This window comes from Taudactylus pleione, unplaced genomic scaffold (assembly GCF_031769625.1).
Source record: "Taudactylus pleione unplaced genomic scaffold, aTauple2 ptg000036l, whole genome shotgun sequence".
In the NCBI taxonomy this organism is placed as follows: Eukaryota; Metazoa; Chordata; class Amphibia; order Anura; family Myobatrachidae; genus Taudactylus; species Taudactylus pleione.
In genome coordinates this window covers 8,537,473-8,557,866 of record NW_028284438.1, presented here as the reverse complement: position 1 = coordinate 8,557,866, position 20,394 = coordinate 8,537,473, and the positions used below count along the sequence as shown (strand labels likewise).

General features: G+C 44.2%; 1 protein-coding gene across 3 annotated transcripts in view; it reads left to right on the top strand.

Annotated features, from left to right (window-relative positions):
* The window catches only part of BBS7 (Bardet-Biedl syndrome 7), a 67,941-nt gene extending 47,889 nt beyond the window's left edge, over positions 1 to 20,052 (top strand). For all 3 annotated transcript variants that reach the window (XM_088452256.1, XM_088452255.1, XM_088452257.1), the window contains exons 19-21: positions 5,170 to 5,273; positions 8,906 to 9,029; positions 15,896 to 20,052. In XM_088452256.1, the coding sequence (XP_088308382.1) occupies positions 5,170 to 5,273; positions 8,906 to 9,029; positions 15,896 to 16,029 (362 nt within the window). In that variant the 3' untranslated portion in view covers positions 16,030 to 20,052. The remainder of the gene's footprint in view (positions 1 to 5,169; positions 5,274 to 8,905; positions 9,030 to 15,895) is intronic.
* The last annotated feature ends 342 nt before the right edge of the window (positions 20,053 to 20,394 follow it).

The following is a 20,394-nucleotide window of genomic DNA, read 5'->3' as shown; positions in this document are numbered from 1 at the left end:
GGTGGCACTGCATAGGGGGGACTACTACTGGAGGCACTGCATAGGGGGGACTACTACTGGGGGCATTGCATAGGGGGACCACTACTGGGGGAACTGCATAGGGGTGCCCAAAGCATATTCTTGCATCTGGGCCCACCACTCTCTAGTTCGGCCACTGCCGGCGGTGGCTTTGCTTGCCTGGGGTTTTTTGGCTGTGGATGGGTGGTCTTTCTGGGGGTTGGTTGCTCAATAATGTGGCTGTGGGAGGGTGGTTTACCTGGGGTACCCTATTAGTGGTGTGGCCATGGGGGTTGGTTGCCTGGGGCGTAGGTGCTCAGTAATGCTGCCTCGGGGGAAAGGGGGGGTCTGGCTCCTACACTTTCATCCTAGCTCCAAAGTTTTAGAAAAATTTGTCAAGCCCTGCTATACAGACACACAGACACACACTTACACACACACACTGAAAGCCTGTATTTACACACACACTTAAAGCCTATACAGAGATGCACACAGAAAGCCTATACAGACACACACACAAAGCCTATAGAGAGAGACACACACTGAAAACCTATACAGACACACACACAGTGAAAGCCTATAAAGACACACACACACACAAAGCCTATACAGACACACATTTACACACACAAAGCCTATACAGACACTTACACACACAAAGCCTATACAGATACACACACACACTGAAAGCCTTTATAGACACACACTTACACAGCCTATACAGACACACACTTAGACACACACACACACACACTGAAACCCTATACAGACACATTTACACACACAAAGCATATACAGAGACACACACACACTGAAAGTGTATAAAGATACACACACACACTGAACGCCTATACAGACACACACACAAAGCCTATACAGAGACACACTTACACACACAAAGCCTATACAGAGACACACTTACACACACAAAGCATATACAGAGACACACTTACACACACTGAAAGCCTATACAGACACATACTTTCACACAGTGAAAGCCTATACAGACACATACTTTCACACAGTGAAAGCCTATACAGACACTTACACACACACACAGCCTATACAGAGACACACACTTACACACACAGTGAAAGCCTATAAAGACACACACACACACAAAGCCTATACAGAGACACACTTACACACACACTGAAAGCCTATACAGACACACACTTACGCACACAAAAAAGCCTATGCAGACACACACACACTGAAAGCCTATACACACACACAGTGAAAGCCTATACAGGCACACTTAAACACACAGCCTATACAGACACACACACACTGAAAGCCTATACAGGCACACACTTACACACACAAAGCCTATATAGACACACACTGACACCCTATACAGACACACACTTACACACAAAGTGTATACAGAGACACACACTAACACAAAAAGCCTATACAGACACACACACTGAAATACTATATAGACACACACAAAGCCTATACAGACACACACACACAGCCTATACAGACAGACACACACACTGAAAGCCTATACACTCACACACAAAGCCTATACAGACACACAGTGAAAGCCTATAAAGACACACACACAAAGCCTATACAGACACACATTTACACACACACTGAAAGCCTATACAGACACACACACACAAAGCCTATACAGACACACACTGAAAGCCTATATGGACACACTTACACACACACTGAAACCCTATACAGACACACTTACACACACAAAGCCTATACAGAGACACACTTACACACACAACACACACTGAAACCCTATACAGACACACTTACACACACAAAGCGTATCAAGACACACACTGAAAGCCTATACAGACACACACAGTGAAAGCCTATAAAAACACACACACACACACTAAAAGCCTATCCAGACACACATTTACACACACAAAGCCTATACAGATACACACACACACTCTGAAACCCTATACGGACACACTTGCGCACACACACACAAAGCGTATAAAGACACACACTGAACGCCTATACAGACACACACACAAAGCCTATACAGACACACACTTACGCACACACACACTGAAACTCTATACAGACACATTTACACACACACAAAGCATATACAAAGACACACACACACACACGCTGAAAGCGTATAAAGACACACACACACTGAAATCCTTTACAGACACACAGCCTATACAGAGACACACACTTACACACACACACACTGAAAGCCTATACAGACACATTTACACACACAAAGCATATACAGAGACACACACACACTGAAAGTGTATAAAGATACACACACACACTGAACGCCTATACAGAGACACACACACACTGAAAGCGTATAAAGACACACACACACACACACTGAAATCCTTTACAGACACACAGCCTATACAGAGACACACACTTACACACACACACACAAAGCCTATACAGACACACTTGCACACACAAAGCCTATACAGACACACTTACACACACAAAGCCTATACAGACACACGTACACACAAAAAGCCTATACAGACACACTTAACACACACTGAAAGCCTATACAGACACACCAACACACACGCAGTTGAAAGCCTATAAAGACACACACAAAGCCTATACAGACACACACTTACACACACAGAGATGCACTTACACACACTGAAAGCCTATACAGACACACCAACACACACACACTGAAACCCTATACAGACACACTTACACACACAAAGCTAATACAGAGACACACTTACACACACACACAAAGCCTATACAGACACACTTGCACACACACAAAGCCTATAGAGACACACTTACAAACACTGAAAGCCTATGCAGACACACTTACACACACACAAAGCCTATTCAGAGAGACACACTTACACACACAAAAAGCCTATATAGACACACACAACCTATACAGACAGAAACTTAAACACCCACAAACACAAATCCTATACAGACACACACTGAAAGCCTATACAGACACACACACAGCCTATACAGAGACACACACACACACACACAGCCTATACAGAGACACACACACACGCACACGCACGCAGCCAGCAGCCCCCCACATAAGAAATGAACACCCTCCCTCCCCTCCCACGGCAGCTTAGCCATCCAATCTCCCCCTCCCCCCCTGCGGCAGTTTAGCCATCCAATACATCCCCCCCCCCATGAACTTACCTGTGGCGAGCAGGCAGCAGCGATGGAGAGAAGAATCACTCCTCACCAGACGCAGACGGCAGCTCTAGTCCAGGACTTCAGCAGGTCAGGAGGAGGATAGAGCTGGTAGGAAGGCTGGCTAGGAGCGGCTGCGAGCCTCCGCTGCAGCTCCCCCTACAGGCAGCCAAGCCAACAGCAGGCTAGCAGGCACACCTGCCTGCTCGTTAAAAAACAGACTCCGGACACAATAGTGGTGCGGGGGAGGGTGTGCGGGTACGATGCCCTGGCCGGCAACGCCCACCTCTGAAGGGCTTGCCATGGCACCCAGGGCACGTGGCTCGCCCTGCTCTAGTTATGCCACTGTCATGGAAGGTAAGCTAGATGAGGGAACTTTTAAGTCCAACAGGGCCAGGCACAGTTGGATGTAAATGCATTTTGCAGCTTTTTTTACCTCACAAAATGCTTTATTTTGCTGAGTTGGCATTGGTACGCATGCGTACCAATGCCAACTCAGTCACAGTTAGCACTTCTGTCTTCTTGTCGAAGGAGGACTGAGGGGGCGAGTAGATGCGGCTGAAGTGCACGAGGGGTTCAAACCAATTAGGTGCGAGTTTTTTCAAAAGGTTTAGTTTGTTTCATGAAACTTGCATACATCGCACGAATGCCCACACCTGAGAAATGCAAGATTCAATAAGATATGCCAATTCACGGCAGTCATGGTAAGGGTGTGCATCTTTTCTACAAAATGCGACCTGGGAGAATTGCAGGAAAAAGTTGGGAAACCATCCTGGACCTCAAAAAAGTGACAACAGAGATAGCAGGACCATATAAAAGGCTGTTAGTGGCCATAAAGAAAGTACCGGAGGTTTTTACAAAGTGTGAAATGCATGACATTTTATTTACGGACGGAAAAATGATAGCAAGCTGGTGTTTTTCAGCATATTAAAGTCTATCCAGCATTTTGGGGTACAGAAAAATGTCTGTAGTAGTTTTTTAGTGTTTTTTTTTTTTTTTTTTTTTATACAAGTTTGAAATAAGTTGACATAAACACTTTTTACCTTGCATAAGTTCTAAAACCTCTCTCATGTCAATACAACACCTCTGCGTACCCGTCCCACATCATTGCACCCGTTATTGAGCTTTTTAGAGACATTCACCGGACATGTCTTTATTCGACAAATTATGCTGTTTAAACCCCTCCAAGTGCATGATTATTCATTAGGAGGGGTGTACCAGAGGTTCTGCACTTTTTACTTCCTCGGGGGTGCGCATAAAAAAAAATTCAAATTTCCTCTGAAAAATCAATAAGAGCTTGGAAATGGATTGCAAATAAAAAAAGTGACAACTTGCATCTACTTGGATTGATCCCTACGTGTTTATGCAAGATGCATCCCATGCTTCGTACCAAAAAGGTGCATATGTGTATGTGTTGAGGACTTATCACTTTCTGGTTCCCGACCCCTGGTGCAAGCTGCATACGGATGTTGATGGCCGGCGCCCGAATCCAGTTGGCTGAATGTATCTAAATCCTCTTAGTGATGCTAAGATTCTCATTCTCTAATATTCTCCCAATAATGCTGCTGCAATCTATTTCCCAGTCATCTTGTATCGGGAAAGGCTACAGATATTATTACGTACTAATAAAAGCAGATTGTATATGTGTCTTTTATGGTTTTCATTCTACATGCTCCCTGCAGCTGTATTACCTATGAATTACACTGTCCAGCCATGTACAGTAATGCAAACTTATGTTGATGTATTTCTTATCACTGTGAAGCTACACCTACTGTCGTATTTTGGGTAAGGAAGTGCATTTTGCTAGGCATGTAGAGCTTGGATGGCCCTTGTGTTTGCAGGCAGCAAAATTGCTGTTTTCACAACCTTTAGTGGAAGGATTTAGCAGTAGAGATCTTCTGATTTTTACTGAACTGCTGCTTCCAAAATGGATGTGTGTCATCAGCTTCATCCATTTATCTATCCGGTCATCTCATTTTATTCACCCCTTTCTTTTCTTTGTGCTTTTTGGAGTAGATATTAGTGAAGAATCTGTCGGTCATACATTGAAAATGATTCATCCAAAGTTGGAGTACCAACTCCTCTTGGCCAAAAAGGTGCAATTAATCGATGCTCTCAAGGTACAGTATTAATATTCATTATTTCTTATAACATGATTCTTGTCATTTGTTGGAAAAATGCTGAATATTTAATTATTAAATTTCATGTCTATTTTATACTTCTTGCCAATGTCAGTATATGCACAAAATAGGAAAAAGTCATAGTGCTTACATTGCTATCCTGCTTGAGGAAGGGGGGGACTGGGACTGGTTTACCCACTGTATTTGAACTGTGTGGCACGGAACCCCTCTACACCCGGGTGCAACTAAATCTAACCAAAGTATCGTCCATGTAACCTGCCCAATGGTTTAGTGCCCCCTCTAAGCCAAATCGACTATAGAAGGACCCAGGGGCGGCAGAATCCCTCTTGCGGCTGCTACTGCGGTGGAGCTTTTCTTCGTTGGGCCTCTAGGAGGCAGAATCCTGCTACACTCTGGCCCTCATGTGCAATAGCCCAAATACCGCCAACACCCTTCACTTCCACTCGCAGATTTACTGTGGAAGGTCCTTGTGCAGTGCTGCCCTTTTACCTGTTCCTCACTCAGGAGCAGGGAAGGCATACCCCAAACTGGGATAGGGAGATACTGGATTACCAGTGCTCTGGTCCTTGCAAACAAGTATTGGAGCATTGGTATAACACAACACGATGCTTCCAATCTTCACTTGACCACCAGGGTAAGTATCAAATACATTTTAACTACATTTATTTCTTTAAGCATTAATATATTGTAAATTATACAAGGCGCAATGCACCACCATTTATTTTCCTGCAGTTTGGTCTTAAGAGTGCAGAAGTGATTGACATTATACTAAGATATTTCCTGCAAAACTTGGAAGGTGGGGGGGCATGGAGTGCACGACCAAAGTGAGATTCAGTATCTTTTTTTAGTATGTCATCCACTTGTTTTATTTTTCCAATCACCTTAACTTATAAACCATCCTATATAAAATAAAACAAGTATTTATCAAATTTTAATTGATAATTAAGGGAGGCAAGAAAAGTAGTGCGTACCCACAGTAACAGCCCCATATTCAACTTTGTCTTATTAAATGGGACGAAAAGCATTCCACCCCTAAGCAACTGGATGAGTGGCACCACTGCCCTTTAAATGGCTTCGCACAGGCCCTACCTTGAGATGGCGACCAGGTCCCCCCTTGAGGCAGGTATAATCTTGCAGTTTTCCCAGGGGAAATGCTGGCCAACTGTTATTCCACTAGAGGCCGCCGAGGAGCACTGATTCTCATCGAGCTGCACCCCACCTGTTGGCAGTAGACACACTAGAAATAACATTCCTATGAAATTAAGATATCTTAAATGAATCAACTTATTAAAAGTTGGATGGGTGGGTATCTCCGCTGATCACATTGGAACAAAGAAAAATATCCTGCTCCACCTCGCCTTATATCTCCTCCCTTTTCCTATAGTCTAGCTGTCCTGCTGCCTTTCTCACCTTGTGTCTCAGACTAATTAGCTTGCCATGTCCCTTTACATAAAAAACTTGGGAGCTTACTTAAGTATTCGTCTACTTCTTTTTAAAAGAAAAGTGCCTCCTACCACTGTAACTTGGTAGGAGGATAGCGGGGGTAGAAATGTACAAGGAAAAGTTCCCATCTAGCTTAACTCAGTCTTATAGATCAGTGGTTCCCAAACTTTTTTGAACCACGGCACCCTAGAGTATCAGAATTGTTTTCACGGCACCCCTAACCGAAAAGTGAAGTCAATTGTGCTGACCTGTCATCCTTAGGGTCAGTTATGTGGTGGTGGACAGGTTTGTGCTTCTGTTTGTCCACATATTTACATTACATTGACCATAAATAATTAGATTTGGTGCTGGACCACCAACTTGAGGCACCCATGCTGCCATGGCGCACAGTTTGGGAACCACTGCGATAGACCAATTTTAATTGATGGTTTAACCACTTACCTGGCGTGATCGCATCAGATGCAACTACGCCAGGCAGGACTCATTCCCACAGTCTGCTTCTGCTACATCACAGTTGCTATGAATGAGAAGCCATAGATGGCATGCAGTTTGTGTCCGTGTTGAGGCACTGTCAGAAGTGGAGGCACAAGGAAAAGTAGCAGATTTTTCTTTTACATTGTATGTGTCCGTAAAGTTGACTGAAAGTAGCATGTTCACTATATCAGTCACGGCGTGTTCCCTGAGATGACCTTGATTAGCAACCGTTGTCTGCTAAGCTTCTTTACCCTCACTCTAAACGATTTATTCATGTTACAACCAGCCGCTTCTAGCTGTTCTGCTGTAACCTTTAAGCTGCAAAAACAAAAAAGTATTTATAACGCCAACACTCTCCACAGCTTACCGCAAAGGTGTATAGCAAAGAAAGAGAGTATGGCTGATTGGGCTTCAGCATGGCTAGCTAAAGCCAATTAATTAATGAAAACACAGCATCTGTAGAATCTGATAGACACCCGTGCAGTTTCAAAGTTACCTCCTTCCCTAGGGTACACAAAAAATGTACACCTATAGCTCATACCTAGTATCTTTACATTACACAGCAAGCTGCTAAGTAACACACAATACCCAGCATAGGAAATCTATAAACAAATGGTACATTATAACAAGAGACTGACTAACCTTTCAACATTGCGCAATATTATAACCTATGTGGATACATACCAATATTAATGCCTATGAAAAATTGTCTGTAATTAATACATAGGGCCAATAATTAAAGAACATGAGATCTCCAAATCCTTGTCCCTTAGAAAAAGTTTCCATGTTATCAATCCATAACATTCATGTCTTTATAACTGTGCCCTAAAAGCACCACCTCTTGTAGAAGTTATCACCTGTTGTTCCAAATCAGATCTCACCTGTTATACATACATGTTCAATATATACAGATCTGTTAGACCAGACCCTGAGAAATTCCTTGTTTTATTGCTATGCTCCGTGTCAGAATGGAAATGTCTTATCGGCAAAAGGGAAACTTTCACTTTGTATCAATCAGTAAAAGTTCACCAGTCTATGCCAGGAATGTTAAAAAGATCATGTTCTGCATAATTGTACGCATGTGTACCCCAAGATGAACCTGATTAACAGCCATCCTGGATGTCTGCTTTGCTTCTTTCCCCTTACTTCAAAAGATCTATTCACATAACAACCTGCCACCTCCCCTTCTGCAAAGCTCCTGTGCCTTCCTGCTGTACTGCCATAACACACACACTCCCATCTGTTCCCCAGTGGGCAGGTCAGACAAATGGAGATTATTAGACTGCAGGATTTCCTGCCCAGCCCAATCACTATCACACATGATCAGATTCTGATTGGATCGAGCATATGGGACAGCACACTAAGCTTTTTCATGCAGTTTTCTGAAAAGATCACACGGTCTGGTAAAATTGTTAATGCTGCTCGCTTACAGAAATACTCCTATTATTAGTAACAAAGATGCAGCAGTATAATCTATATGAGATTTCTGAACACTGTTCTTTAATACATGTGTTTGTACTTGAACACAATTTGACTAATTTGTTTCCATTTATTTACTTTAATATGTAAGCTGGGTAAAAGTAAATTGACGATGCTTCCAAATAGATCCTTGGCTGTAAAACGATAGTGTACTGTCTGATGAAGGCTGTAGTAGTAAATGATTGTTGTTGGTGTTTCTTACTTTCCCCTGGAAGGAGTTACAAATCCATGAAGGAAACACAGACTTTTTGATCCCGGAGTATCGCTGTATCCTGGAAGAGGCTGAGAAGCTCCAGGATGAATACAAGAAGCAACCAGCACATCTTGAAAGACTTTATGGTGAGGTTTCATAGTGCTGAATATCCATGTTTAATAAAGAAGAGCATCTACGTCACTCCAGGCTTCGTTACAGTGTTGCTACCGTGGCTAATGGTAATAAATATCATAAGTTTATTTTCCACTGCTTTTAATGATGCCAGGATAAGGCACATCTGAGCACTTTCTGTAGTTTAGGATATAATTGTCGATAACCAGACAATAACTACTAAGGGTACATTTCATAAAAGAGGGGTCTCCCCCAAGTGTGTAAGTGCCAGGATGGGCAAGATTGTGCACAGTAAGTCCTTCACCTCCGCTGGCTCAACTACAATTTTTGATAATGTTTTGGTGATCAGAAAATAACCACTAAGGGGCTACATCATTTCGAAGAGGGCCACTGAGTTTATTTAAGGACTTCATAATGATTTCTGCAGTGCAAGGGTGTTCTCTGATGATCATACATGATCTCAGGGGGTCACATAATTTGAGTCGTGGGCACTATGATGGGGGAGAGAGACACTTTTAATGCTCTCTCCGCTATTTCCTAACTTTTAAAAATGTATGCAGTGTTTTGCGTGGAAAGGCCAGCACTTAATGCCATCACATTTCCAAGCCGGTGACATTATGCCCCACTCCCCCGCCCCCCCCTAGATCTGAGCTACAGCAGCTGTGAGGGGGGACCTTAAAGGTGCCCACACACATAGCGATATTTTACCCGATCTGGCCGATTCCGACGCATTGGAACGACAGATCGTGTAAAATATGCCAAAATTGTGAGTCCCCACTCACGATCACGATGCAATGCGCGTCCCCGCAGGTCGCACATCGCATCTTCAGATCTGCTGTGCTGTAGGGCAGATCTGACCATCTCAAGTCAGGATGCAGTGGAGTAGTTAGGAGGCACGATATATCGTGTGTCACATTGGCAGCTTTTTCATACCAAATCGTGTGCAGGACTGCTGGGGAGCTCCAGGGGAGAGTTCAGGGGGAAATCGTGTACATCGGCTGATTGGGAACACATTGCTATGTGTGTGGGCACCTTTTAGATAAATGTCCCCTCCCCCGTCCCATTTCAGCCCCATGCAAGTATTAGAACAAGTCTCGCTCATCCTTCGCCGGGATTGTCCTTTTATGTACAAAAAACCTCTTAAAAATATTCCTCAGACATGCTTTACTTGTGTTATTTGTGGTGGCAAACACCCATTTTCTACTGCAGTGTCCATAGGGTATCCACAGGATACCTTGGGGTACAGGCGATGCGATGCGGCAGCAGCATCGGCCACCACAGAGTTAAAACTTTAGCATCCCAGGATGCACTGGGGTCCCTCCTATGCCCCGCCCCCCAGCCAAAGCCATCAGTTTTTTCGGTGCCTGGCCAGGAGTCGGAGCACATGTAGCAGAGTGGGGCTGTTACAGCCCCTGAAGACTTCCAAAAGCAGCTGTGGCTGCACATCTAGAGCAGTACAGCATGGAAAGTCTGTACAGACGTCCATGCTGTCGCTCCTTCACCCCGCCGGTACTGAGCGGAAAGCGTCCGGCGTCCCTGGGGTTAAATGCATGCCAGGGGAGCGTACCTTCCCTGTTTACAGCCGGCGCCTCCCCCGCTGCACAGTGCCTCTCCACAGCGGTCTGGCAGGCTGTGTTCAGCGTTCCTCCCCCGGTGCCCGCCTCCTCTCTGCTCCTCGGCGGCCATTTTATGAATAATGTGCAAGCGCTGCTGGACGCTGCTGCTGGTGGCTGTGTGGTCCCGGTCTCCCTGCATACCTCTCCTTCAAGCAACATTAAGGTCAGTGTATGCTGCGCTGTTTCCTACCAGGCTCTGTGTCTGTGTAGTTGATCTCAGCGCTGGTAGTGCAGGAAGTTATTTCTGCATTGTATGTGACTTAAAGCTACCGCTGTCTGCCTGTACTTTCACTTCTGACTGTCAGCCATATTTTCTATCCCTGTTTTTCCTCTGCTAAAGCCCTTCCGGTGTGGTGCTGCAGGGTCATCATTGCCTCACTATAAATGTATTTATTTGTGAGGAAAGTCACATACACTCCGTTACACTCATCATGTCTGAGAGTGAACGTGATTTTCCCCTACTGCTAAAGTGTACCACTTGTAATGTACTAATAGCGGAGGGTAATGTAACACTGGGAGTTTATGCAGGGCGTGTTTTCTAATATCACGCCCAGTTACTGTGTCTGCTCCTGTACAGGAACACCCTGGCCTTGTTGGGCTTGGGTCGGCTGGCCACACCCCCTGCGTTGCCCCATAGGGGTTATCACCGTCAGTCGGTTGGGTCCTCACCCATATAGGGGTTCCCCAGGAAGCTGAGTGGCCCCCAGTGTCTCCTGCTCTCGCCCACCTAGGTCTTGCATGAGCCTGCGTGTGTGGGTTCACGGCCATTTCGGTACAGCACCTATCGGTCGTGTTACAGGGGGAGTCATCTTTGCAGTCTGCTAAGCGGTCTGTAGTGTCTCAGAATGTTCTGCATGATGATGATGATGTCATGACATTTGATGACGGTGAAATTTTTTTGTCCTTTCAGATCAGAAGTCTAAGTCAAAAACATATATACCAAGCCTTATACGGGCAGTCCGTGCGGTCTTGGTTATTGAAGATGGCGACCCCCCCCCGTGGCCAAAACTAAAACCCCTTGGCGATTAATTATTTTGCCCAAGTGGGAGACTCCTCCGCAGGTGGATTCTCATGGCACACGCCTAGTGTGGAGTACTACGTTACCAGGCCCTCCATGCCTCCTTCAAGCATGCCACGGATCATTAGGTTGAGATATGCCTAAAATCCAGTTATTCCCTTGCTGGAGGGGCGTCCAGACCGGCTATGGCCGTGTGCTAGGTGACCACAGCCATGGAGCGCTGGGCTGATAATTTGTAATTGTCTCTGGACTCTGACTCGTCGCCTGAACTGGCGAAGGTGGTAGGCAATCCCAGAGGCTCAGCCACGTATATTAATGAGGCAGCCGTTTCCAGAATCTCCTCGCCAGCCGTGGCAGTTCGCCGCACCCTAGGGTTGCGTTTTTGGAAAGCGGATGCAGATTCCGAAGAGGGTTTGGAATGCTTGCCCTTTAATGCACAGGTCCTTTTTGGCTCTGATTTGGACAACATTGTGGCGACTCTGGCAGCAGCTAAGTCCGCGTGTCTGCCATCGGCTCCGATCCCATCAGGGTCTGGTGCTTCGTCCTTTCGGGCCTCTGGGGCCCAGGGTAAGTCCAAAGTGCAGTCCTTTCCTCGGCAGTCAACAACCAGAAAATCTGCCAAGCCAAACAAGCAGGCTTAGAGCACAAGACGTCCTACTCCCAGGTCGGACGATAAGCCTTCAGCCTAAGGCCTCCCCTTGGGGGACACCCCAAAGTGTGAGGCCAGCTTCTTCAGTTCGCCTAGTGCTGGTATCTGACTACCGTGGACACTTGGGTCAGAGAAGTGGTCTCTCTGGGGTACGCCCTCTCGTTTCGGCGAAGGCCTCCCAGACGGTTTTTCACTACAGGTCTTCCATCCGTCAAGGCCATGGAACTCCAGAAAAGCTGCACTCTATGCACCGGGCTGGAGTTATAGTGCCTGTTCCGTTATCCCAACAGGGAACGGAATATTACTTGATTCTGGTACACAAACCCCATGGGTTTTACCGGCCAAAACCTCAGGTGCCTAAACAAGTCTTTGAGGTTCTTCGGGTTGAAGATACAGACTCTCCGTTCCATTATATTGGCAATGGGACCTAGGGATTTCATGGTGTCTCTGGACAATTATGAAGCCTACCTTCATATACCTATTATCTTGGCGCAACAGCAATTCCTCAGGTTTGTGATGCTAAGCCGCCATTTCCTGTTTCAGGCACTGCCCTTTACTCTGGCCACTGCGCCTCGAGTATTTACAAAGCTCATGGCGGTTATGGCAGCCCACCTTCAAATGCAGGGGGTCCGCCTGTTGTCCTATCTGGACTACCTCCTGTTGTTAGCAGGGTCTCCAGAAATCCTTCAGCACCATCTGCACCTACCAATATCTGTGCTGCACAATTATGGCTAGCTGATAAACTGAGAGAAGTCCTCCCTGGGTCCCTCACTAAGGATGCTCCATTTCGGAGCCCTGTTAGTCTTTCAACACCAGGGGATCTTTGTGACAAAGGACAATATCTCTGCATTACAGAAGTTGCCTTCGCAGCCGACAAGTGTCTGTGCACTCAGCAATGCGGTTACTGGGCTCCATGGTGTCGATGTTCGACATGGTGGAATATGCCCAGTTCCACTCCAGACCTCTGCAGCAGCTAATCCTCAACAGATAGAATGGGTTGCCCAATTGGTTAAAAACACAGACAATTGTGCTTTCCCCAGAGGTCCGTCTGTCTCTAGCCTGGTGGCTACTAACTGCTCACCCAAACAGGGTGCCCCCCTTGTCAATTGCGGACTGGGTCCTTCTAATGACGGGCGCCAGTCTCCAGGGCTGGGAAGCAGTGACGGGTCCACACTTCAGGGACGGTGGACGCCAACTGAATCTGCATTTCCAATAAATCTCCTTGGAACATCGGCCAGTATTTAAAATTCTCAAGCAGGTAACACATGTCCTCCACGGACGGTCCGTGCAGGTACAGTCAGACAACGCCGTCACAGGAGGAAACCGAAGTCGGGCAGTTCTGACAGAAGTGTCCCGCATTCTAGCTTGGGCAGAGGCCAACCTCCCTGCCATAATTCGGCATTGTTCATGCCAGGAGGCCTCAACTGGGATGCAGACTTTCTCAGCCGTCAAGACGTGCATCCAGGGGAATGGTCTCTTCTCCGGGAAGTATTTCACCAGCTGGTGAACTAATGGGGCTTTTTCAGAAATAGACCTCATGTCCTCCCGACACAACAACAAGCTGCCTGTGTACAGTTCAATCACAAAAGACGGAGGGGCTCTTCTGGTGGACGCTCTGTTGGTCAGGTGGACCTTCAGGTTTGTGTATCTGTTCCCTCCGTTTTTCCCTTCTTCCTCGAATTATTTCGCAAATTCAAGCAAGAAGGCGAAACGCTTCTGCTCATAGCTCTAGCGTGGGCCAGGCAGCACTGGTTCTCAGATCTTCGGGGTCTCTCAGTCGACACCCCGATATTGTTGCCTCTGCATCCGGACCTGTTGTCTCAGGGTCCTTTCCAGCACCCGGACCTAGGTAGTCTGGCTTTGACCACATAGCTGTTAAGTCAGCCCTTTTAAGGTCCAGGGGTTTTTCCAGCTCTGTTAACATCATGCTCATAGCTTGGAAACTTTTTTCTGCAGGGATTTACCACCGGGTGAGGCATACTTTCTTTGAATGGTGTCGTCCTAGAGGTTCTGATCCTCAGGGCCTTAGGATATCCAGGGTTTTGGCTTTCCTACAAACGGGCTTAGATCACGGTCTTCGCCTTGCTTCACTGAAGGTGCAACTTTCTGCCCTGTCAGTCTAGTTTTCAGCGTAGGATCGCTACACTTCCTAATGTCCACACCTTTATGCAGAGTGTACTTCGTATTCAGCCTCCCTTCGTCCCGCCAGTGGTTCCTTGGGATTTGGCTGTGGTCCTGAGGGGTCTCCAAGGACCGCCATTGAAACCTCGGCTCAGTGGCTTTCAAATGGCTTACAGCTAAGACTGTGTTTCTTCTGTCCATTATTTCGTCCGGAAGGGTGTCAGATTTGGGGGTTCTCTCAAGTCCTCCTTTTCTGATTTTTCATAAAGACAGGGCGGGGCTTCGCACTCGCCCTGGTTTTCTACCTAAGTTGGTATCTAGTTTCCACATTTAATTAGGAAATCCTAGTACCGGCCTTTAATTCCCCAGTCCTCTCTGCTGGTGAGGCCTCTTTGGATGTGTTATGTGCTCTAAGGATTTATGTTGATCGTACCAGTTCCTTTAGGAAATCGGACTCCCTTTTTTTGTCCTCTATAGTTTCCATAAGAAAGGTTGATCTGCCACTAAACTTTTGGCAGGATTGATTCCACCTCTCTAATTCCTCACTCTACTCGGTCTGTGGGTCCTTCGTGGGCAGTTCGCCGTGGTGCCTCAGCTGTTCAGCTTTGCAAGGCAGCCACGTGGTCGTCTGTCCATACCTTAGTCAGGTATTATGCATTTCATGCCTTCGCCTCTCAGAATGCTTCCTTCGGGCGGCAGATTCTCCTTCCAGCACAGGAGCATCCCCTCCCTTAAAAGGATACTGCTTTGGGACATCCCCAAGGTATCCTGTGGATACCCTATGGACCCTGCAGTAGAAAATAAGAGATATGGTAAGAACTTACCCTTGTTATCTCTACTTCTACGAAGTCCATAGGGTTCCACAGGACTCCCGCCCTGTCGCACCTGTACTGCAGATGGGCTTTAATCTGGTCACCGGTTTTTCCTTCTCCTATTAGTGAGAATGTGATTCTTCTGTGTTCCAGACTTTCTTCTCTCTCTTTGTTCTCCTCCTCCGGCCTATGGCTTGTTACAAAACTGATGGCCTTGGCTGGGGGGCGGGGTATAGAGGAGGGACTCCAGTGCATCCTGGGAGGCTAAAGTTTTAACTCTGTGGTGCCCGATGCTGCTGCCGCATCGCCTATACCCCAAGGTATCCTGTGGAACCCTATGGACTTCGTAGAAATAGAGATAACAAGGGTAAGTTCTTACCATATCTCTTCTTATATGGAGTAGTAGAATTCTGATATTCCAAACTAAATGTTGACCTAATTATACTGGTATGGGCTATGTGCTGTAATAGGCATACTGTCTGCTTTTTTTTCACATGCCTTTTCTGCCTCCCATGCATGGAGAACCTGCAGGACACGTTACTGGACCATTGTTGTCAGACGTCTGTTTTATTGTCTACTCATTAACATAACATTATCATATCTAAGTGAAGTAAATAGCCAGCCTGTGGGGACACATTTTAACATCTATTATTCGCTTTTTTAGGCATGATCACAGACCTCTTCATTGACAAGTTCAAATTCAAAGGCACAAATGTGAAAACAAAAGTGCCTCTCTTGCTGGAGATTTTGGACAATTACGACCAGAACGCACTGATGACTTTTTTTGATACAGCTTGAAGCCGTCGAGAACTGTGAATTCTGGCAATTATGTACAGTATTTATTTTGCCGGTGGACCACGTCTCTGTGACATCTCTATTCTATTAGTTTATTTCTTCCTGGTAGTTAACACTATTTCAACATGGTATTTCTTACGTTAAGAGCTTTGCATATTGTTTGTTGACTTCATATGTGCAATTAAATCCAATTAACAACACAAAGGTTTAGAGTCCAACCTGGATCAGTGTGTTAGGAGCTTGGAATACAATCGTCAAGGAGTTTCAATAACAACGGAGTCCCTTGCACAGAGTGATGAATGGTTTGTTTATTGATATCGTACCCTATTCATGAGGATAAAATGTGAAAACAACACCTAGTTTACAACCTGCACAGAGATTTTAGCAGAATTATTAATAGGTCATTATGCTGCAATTATTGTTTAACTATAATAGACAGCCACAATAAAAAGTGTGAGGATGTACTGTATAGTTGTGCTATTACTGACTGGTGTATCATTACTTTACAGTTGCACTTTTAGCTAATGATAATTATTTTTAGACTATTAGTGGGTCAGTTCAATTAGGGATAGATTTGGTTCTTAAGGTAGCCCTGGAAAAAAAAAATTTAAAAGTGGCGTCATGTAGGTGGGACCAAATCAAATGTAGATGGGACCCAACACCAAAGTAGGTGGGGTTAGCATATAGTGAGCTCTAGGCACAAGGGTGGTGATTTTTCAATTCAAACGACAAACTGCACAATTTAACTGTCAGTGGAAAGTCCCAATATTGGAGCTGCACACTATTCAATTTTTGTTAATAAAGATGCCGACTTTCACACTGAATCGTAGGAAATATGGCCTGGTTATCGCTTACTGTGGGTTGCGATTGAATAGCTCTGGGCACTTAATCCAGGTGCTGCAAGCTCGCGGATAATTGAGTCTGCCCCTAAAGTCATGGGATTAGAACACGTTTTTTTATATGAGAACAATGTATAGGAGTTCATACGTATGGGTATAAACTTCTTGGGCCAAATGTAATAGGGTGAGAGTTTAGAATATGTGAGAATTTAGCAGTAATCTCTCACATTGGTTGAGTTTTAACATCTGGATGAGAGTTTAAATCGTGAGACTTTTTTTGAGTCTAAAAACATGCGAGTTTGTATGTTCTCGGACTCTATTACATTGGCAGAGCTAAAAAGTGTGAGAGCATACTGCTAACCTCTCACATTCTCTAATCTCTCATCCTATTACATTTGACCCCTTGTGCCTATTATCTTGTGCAGCTATTGCACAATTCAGCAAAATGGTAACATCCTTTTAAATGGCTACACTTTTTAAAATTATAATTATTGTAAATTCCAGTCTATTATGTTGTATAAAGTGTTTGGGAAATTGAAGTCACAACTTTGAAAAGCTGAAAATAATTTCTCTATCACAATATATGTGATATCTGACATGCACACGGAACCTTCCTTGCAGTCTAATGCCGCTCGATCATTGACCAGCAGCATAGACCGCCCACCCTCCACAGTCTCACAGCTGCATAGCCGTTTGGGCTCACACACCTCGTATCCACCACAGGAAACTGGGATCACCTAAAGACGTGAGTGCAGCACAGACCCGGCTTGCTGCTATGCTTACCTGTCCAGGGCTACAGTCGCCAGCCTCCACATAAGGAATAGCAGGTACACGGCATCCCACACTCTAATCCTATGTCCTCTGTCCCATACAAGACGTGGAGACAGCAGAAGTGGGGGGAACAGACATCATCATATGTCACTATCTCTGACAGTACTTAACATTAGCACAACAATGCTATTTTACCTATTCTCCAGTCACATTATCTTGGAGGTTAAATTTATACTGTATCTGTTGAATTTGCTAATCTGCCTTTTACATTCTAGGTGACGATACATCTGAACACTGTAACTTGGCTTATTTTTCCTTTCAGAGGAGGAGGGATGTATACGCCCCTGGAAGTGATACGAGTTCTAACGCGTTCTGTATAAATCTGCATGTTTATTCCTTTACAGTGTGATAACAGGATACATCAAATTTTCATTGTAGCTGAGTGTTTAGCATGTGGTGCTTATTTGATGGATAATGTGCTATAACTATACACTCATTCTACCGTCTGAATTACTAGCATGCGGTGCTCATTTGATTGTGTACTTTGATATGATAGGTAGATCTCTGGTGGAACTCTACATTTATAATGTCACCCTAGAGGTGTGTTATTCTAAGTCATTTATGTGTGCCATACTAGGAGGTTTTTTATACCCTGTAACAATATTTTGGCTCTATATAGTCTTCAGTATCAAACAGGCTGATACACTATATAATAATATTTGCCATCTCCCAGATTTTCTGATGAATCGCTGCTTTTCAGATTCTCCTTTATTGGCATAATTGTTTGCCTATTGAACTTCCTCTAATTGAGATCTAGTTCTTCTATGTACAGTACTGTACACTCTATTATATCTTTGTATATTATATGTCATGTATGTTTTGTGTGTATTCCAATATTTTATATTCTATAACAATTAAAAGTTAAATTTTATTTTATTGAGATCATATTCACGTAGAGTGCCCCCAATAAAGAGTCTTCTTTTCTTTGTTTATATACTGTGTTTTTCTGACACTGGGGAGCACCGCCAACTTTAGAAACGTATTCACTTACACCGGTGCAGCTACCTTATCTAGTTGGCAACTCCTGTCATCTTATTCACCACACCAATCCTCTGTCATTATGAACATACTAGGGTGGTACCAAATATAACTCTCAACTTGTCCTTTTGTTATCCTGTGCGAACTCCAAAGGAAAACTTTTGTGCTTGTGTAACACTTGTCAGAGTGTTGGTGGCTTATAGAAAAAACTTGGAGTGGTTCCGTCTGTATACGATGTCACCACTCTGACCCACTGTGGAATGTGGACGACCAAGCCAGCCCATGACGTTAGGAAGGGACAGGACTGACTGTGCCATGCAGATCAGTCAGACTTGTAGAGACTCGGGGAGCATAGAATTACTTATGTGGGGCACCTCTGGACTCCATTAATTATATTTTAATTTTCCAAAATGTTCTTAACACTATTGTTCAAGACACTGGTAAGTAAGGCACATGTGTTGACAAGACATTAAGGAGGAAATGCAAAATACAGAGTTATACGTTGCCAGGGAAACGTATGTTTTCCTGATAATCAGGAACTACCAGTGAACAGTAACTAATTAGAACAGTGACCTGACAAGCAATGTTATGTTTGGGTATCGGTAAAGAGTCACACTAGATATGGTTCTTTAAATGTTGGAACATTAGTGGATATCCCTTACTGATTGTATGCCATTTTAATAAATCTGACTCCAAAACCAGATCATTATGGAGAACATTTATAAAATTATCTTCTATTTAAAAATAATTCCAAACATCTGACCTCAGGAAATCATTAATTGACACCATACTGCATCTTGGTAGACTACTGAATACTAATGATCATAACATGCAGCTTAATATTATGCAAAGCTACAAGCATCACAAAAAAATGTATTGTAAAGGAAGATGGTTGATGTAAATATAGAAGACTGGCAAACTTGGGAGTCACTTTTTAGCAATACAGGTTATTAAAACAAAAAAGAAAAGGACATAATATTAATGTAGAGATTGGAGAGAAGACTGACATTATGAGATTGTTTACTTCACTATTGATTAAACCAAGTTTAGGCCCCCTGTCTCTTAAAACAGTGGTCTGTCAAAATTGGCGTGACCACTACCCCAGCGACAGCTAAAACTTTGATAGAACTGCTTGAAAACTGGTCAGATATGCAAAGATATTACTGGGTCTTCCAAATATTGCTTTGATTTCAGCCAACTCTTAGGGGTATATTTACTAAAGAGCGGATTGTAGCTATTCTCTTCTAGAAGGTGCTAGCTAAGTAGAATCTGATTGGTTACTATGTGCAACATAGCCACTTCTAAAACCCCGCTCCTTAGTAAATATACCCCTTTAAAGTTTATCTCTTAAAGATGTTTGACCATGGAAATTCGAAGCTGGAAGCAATTTGGTATAATTTTGTAGCATTGTCCTGCTCACTGTTTTATTTGTGTTTTTTATATTTGTAATTTCACAAATAAATAGTAATTGTTAACTGAAATATGTCATTTCTTGGTCTGTTCCTGTTAGAGATTGAGTTAACCTTTTTTCACTTAGAGTGTCAGCGAAACCTGCTGTTTGGCCACAGCCGTCTAAAACATTTGCATAACACTATAAATACATTCTGTTTTCAATAATAATTTGCATTACACTTACATGAATAGGAAGCTGTTACTATTTACAATGCTTTGATTTCATTCATGGTATCTGCATCAAGGTACCTTGGTTACTCCAACTATG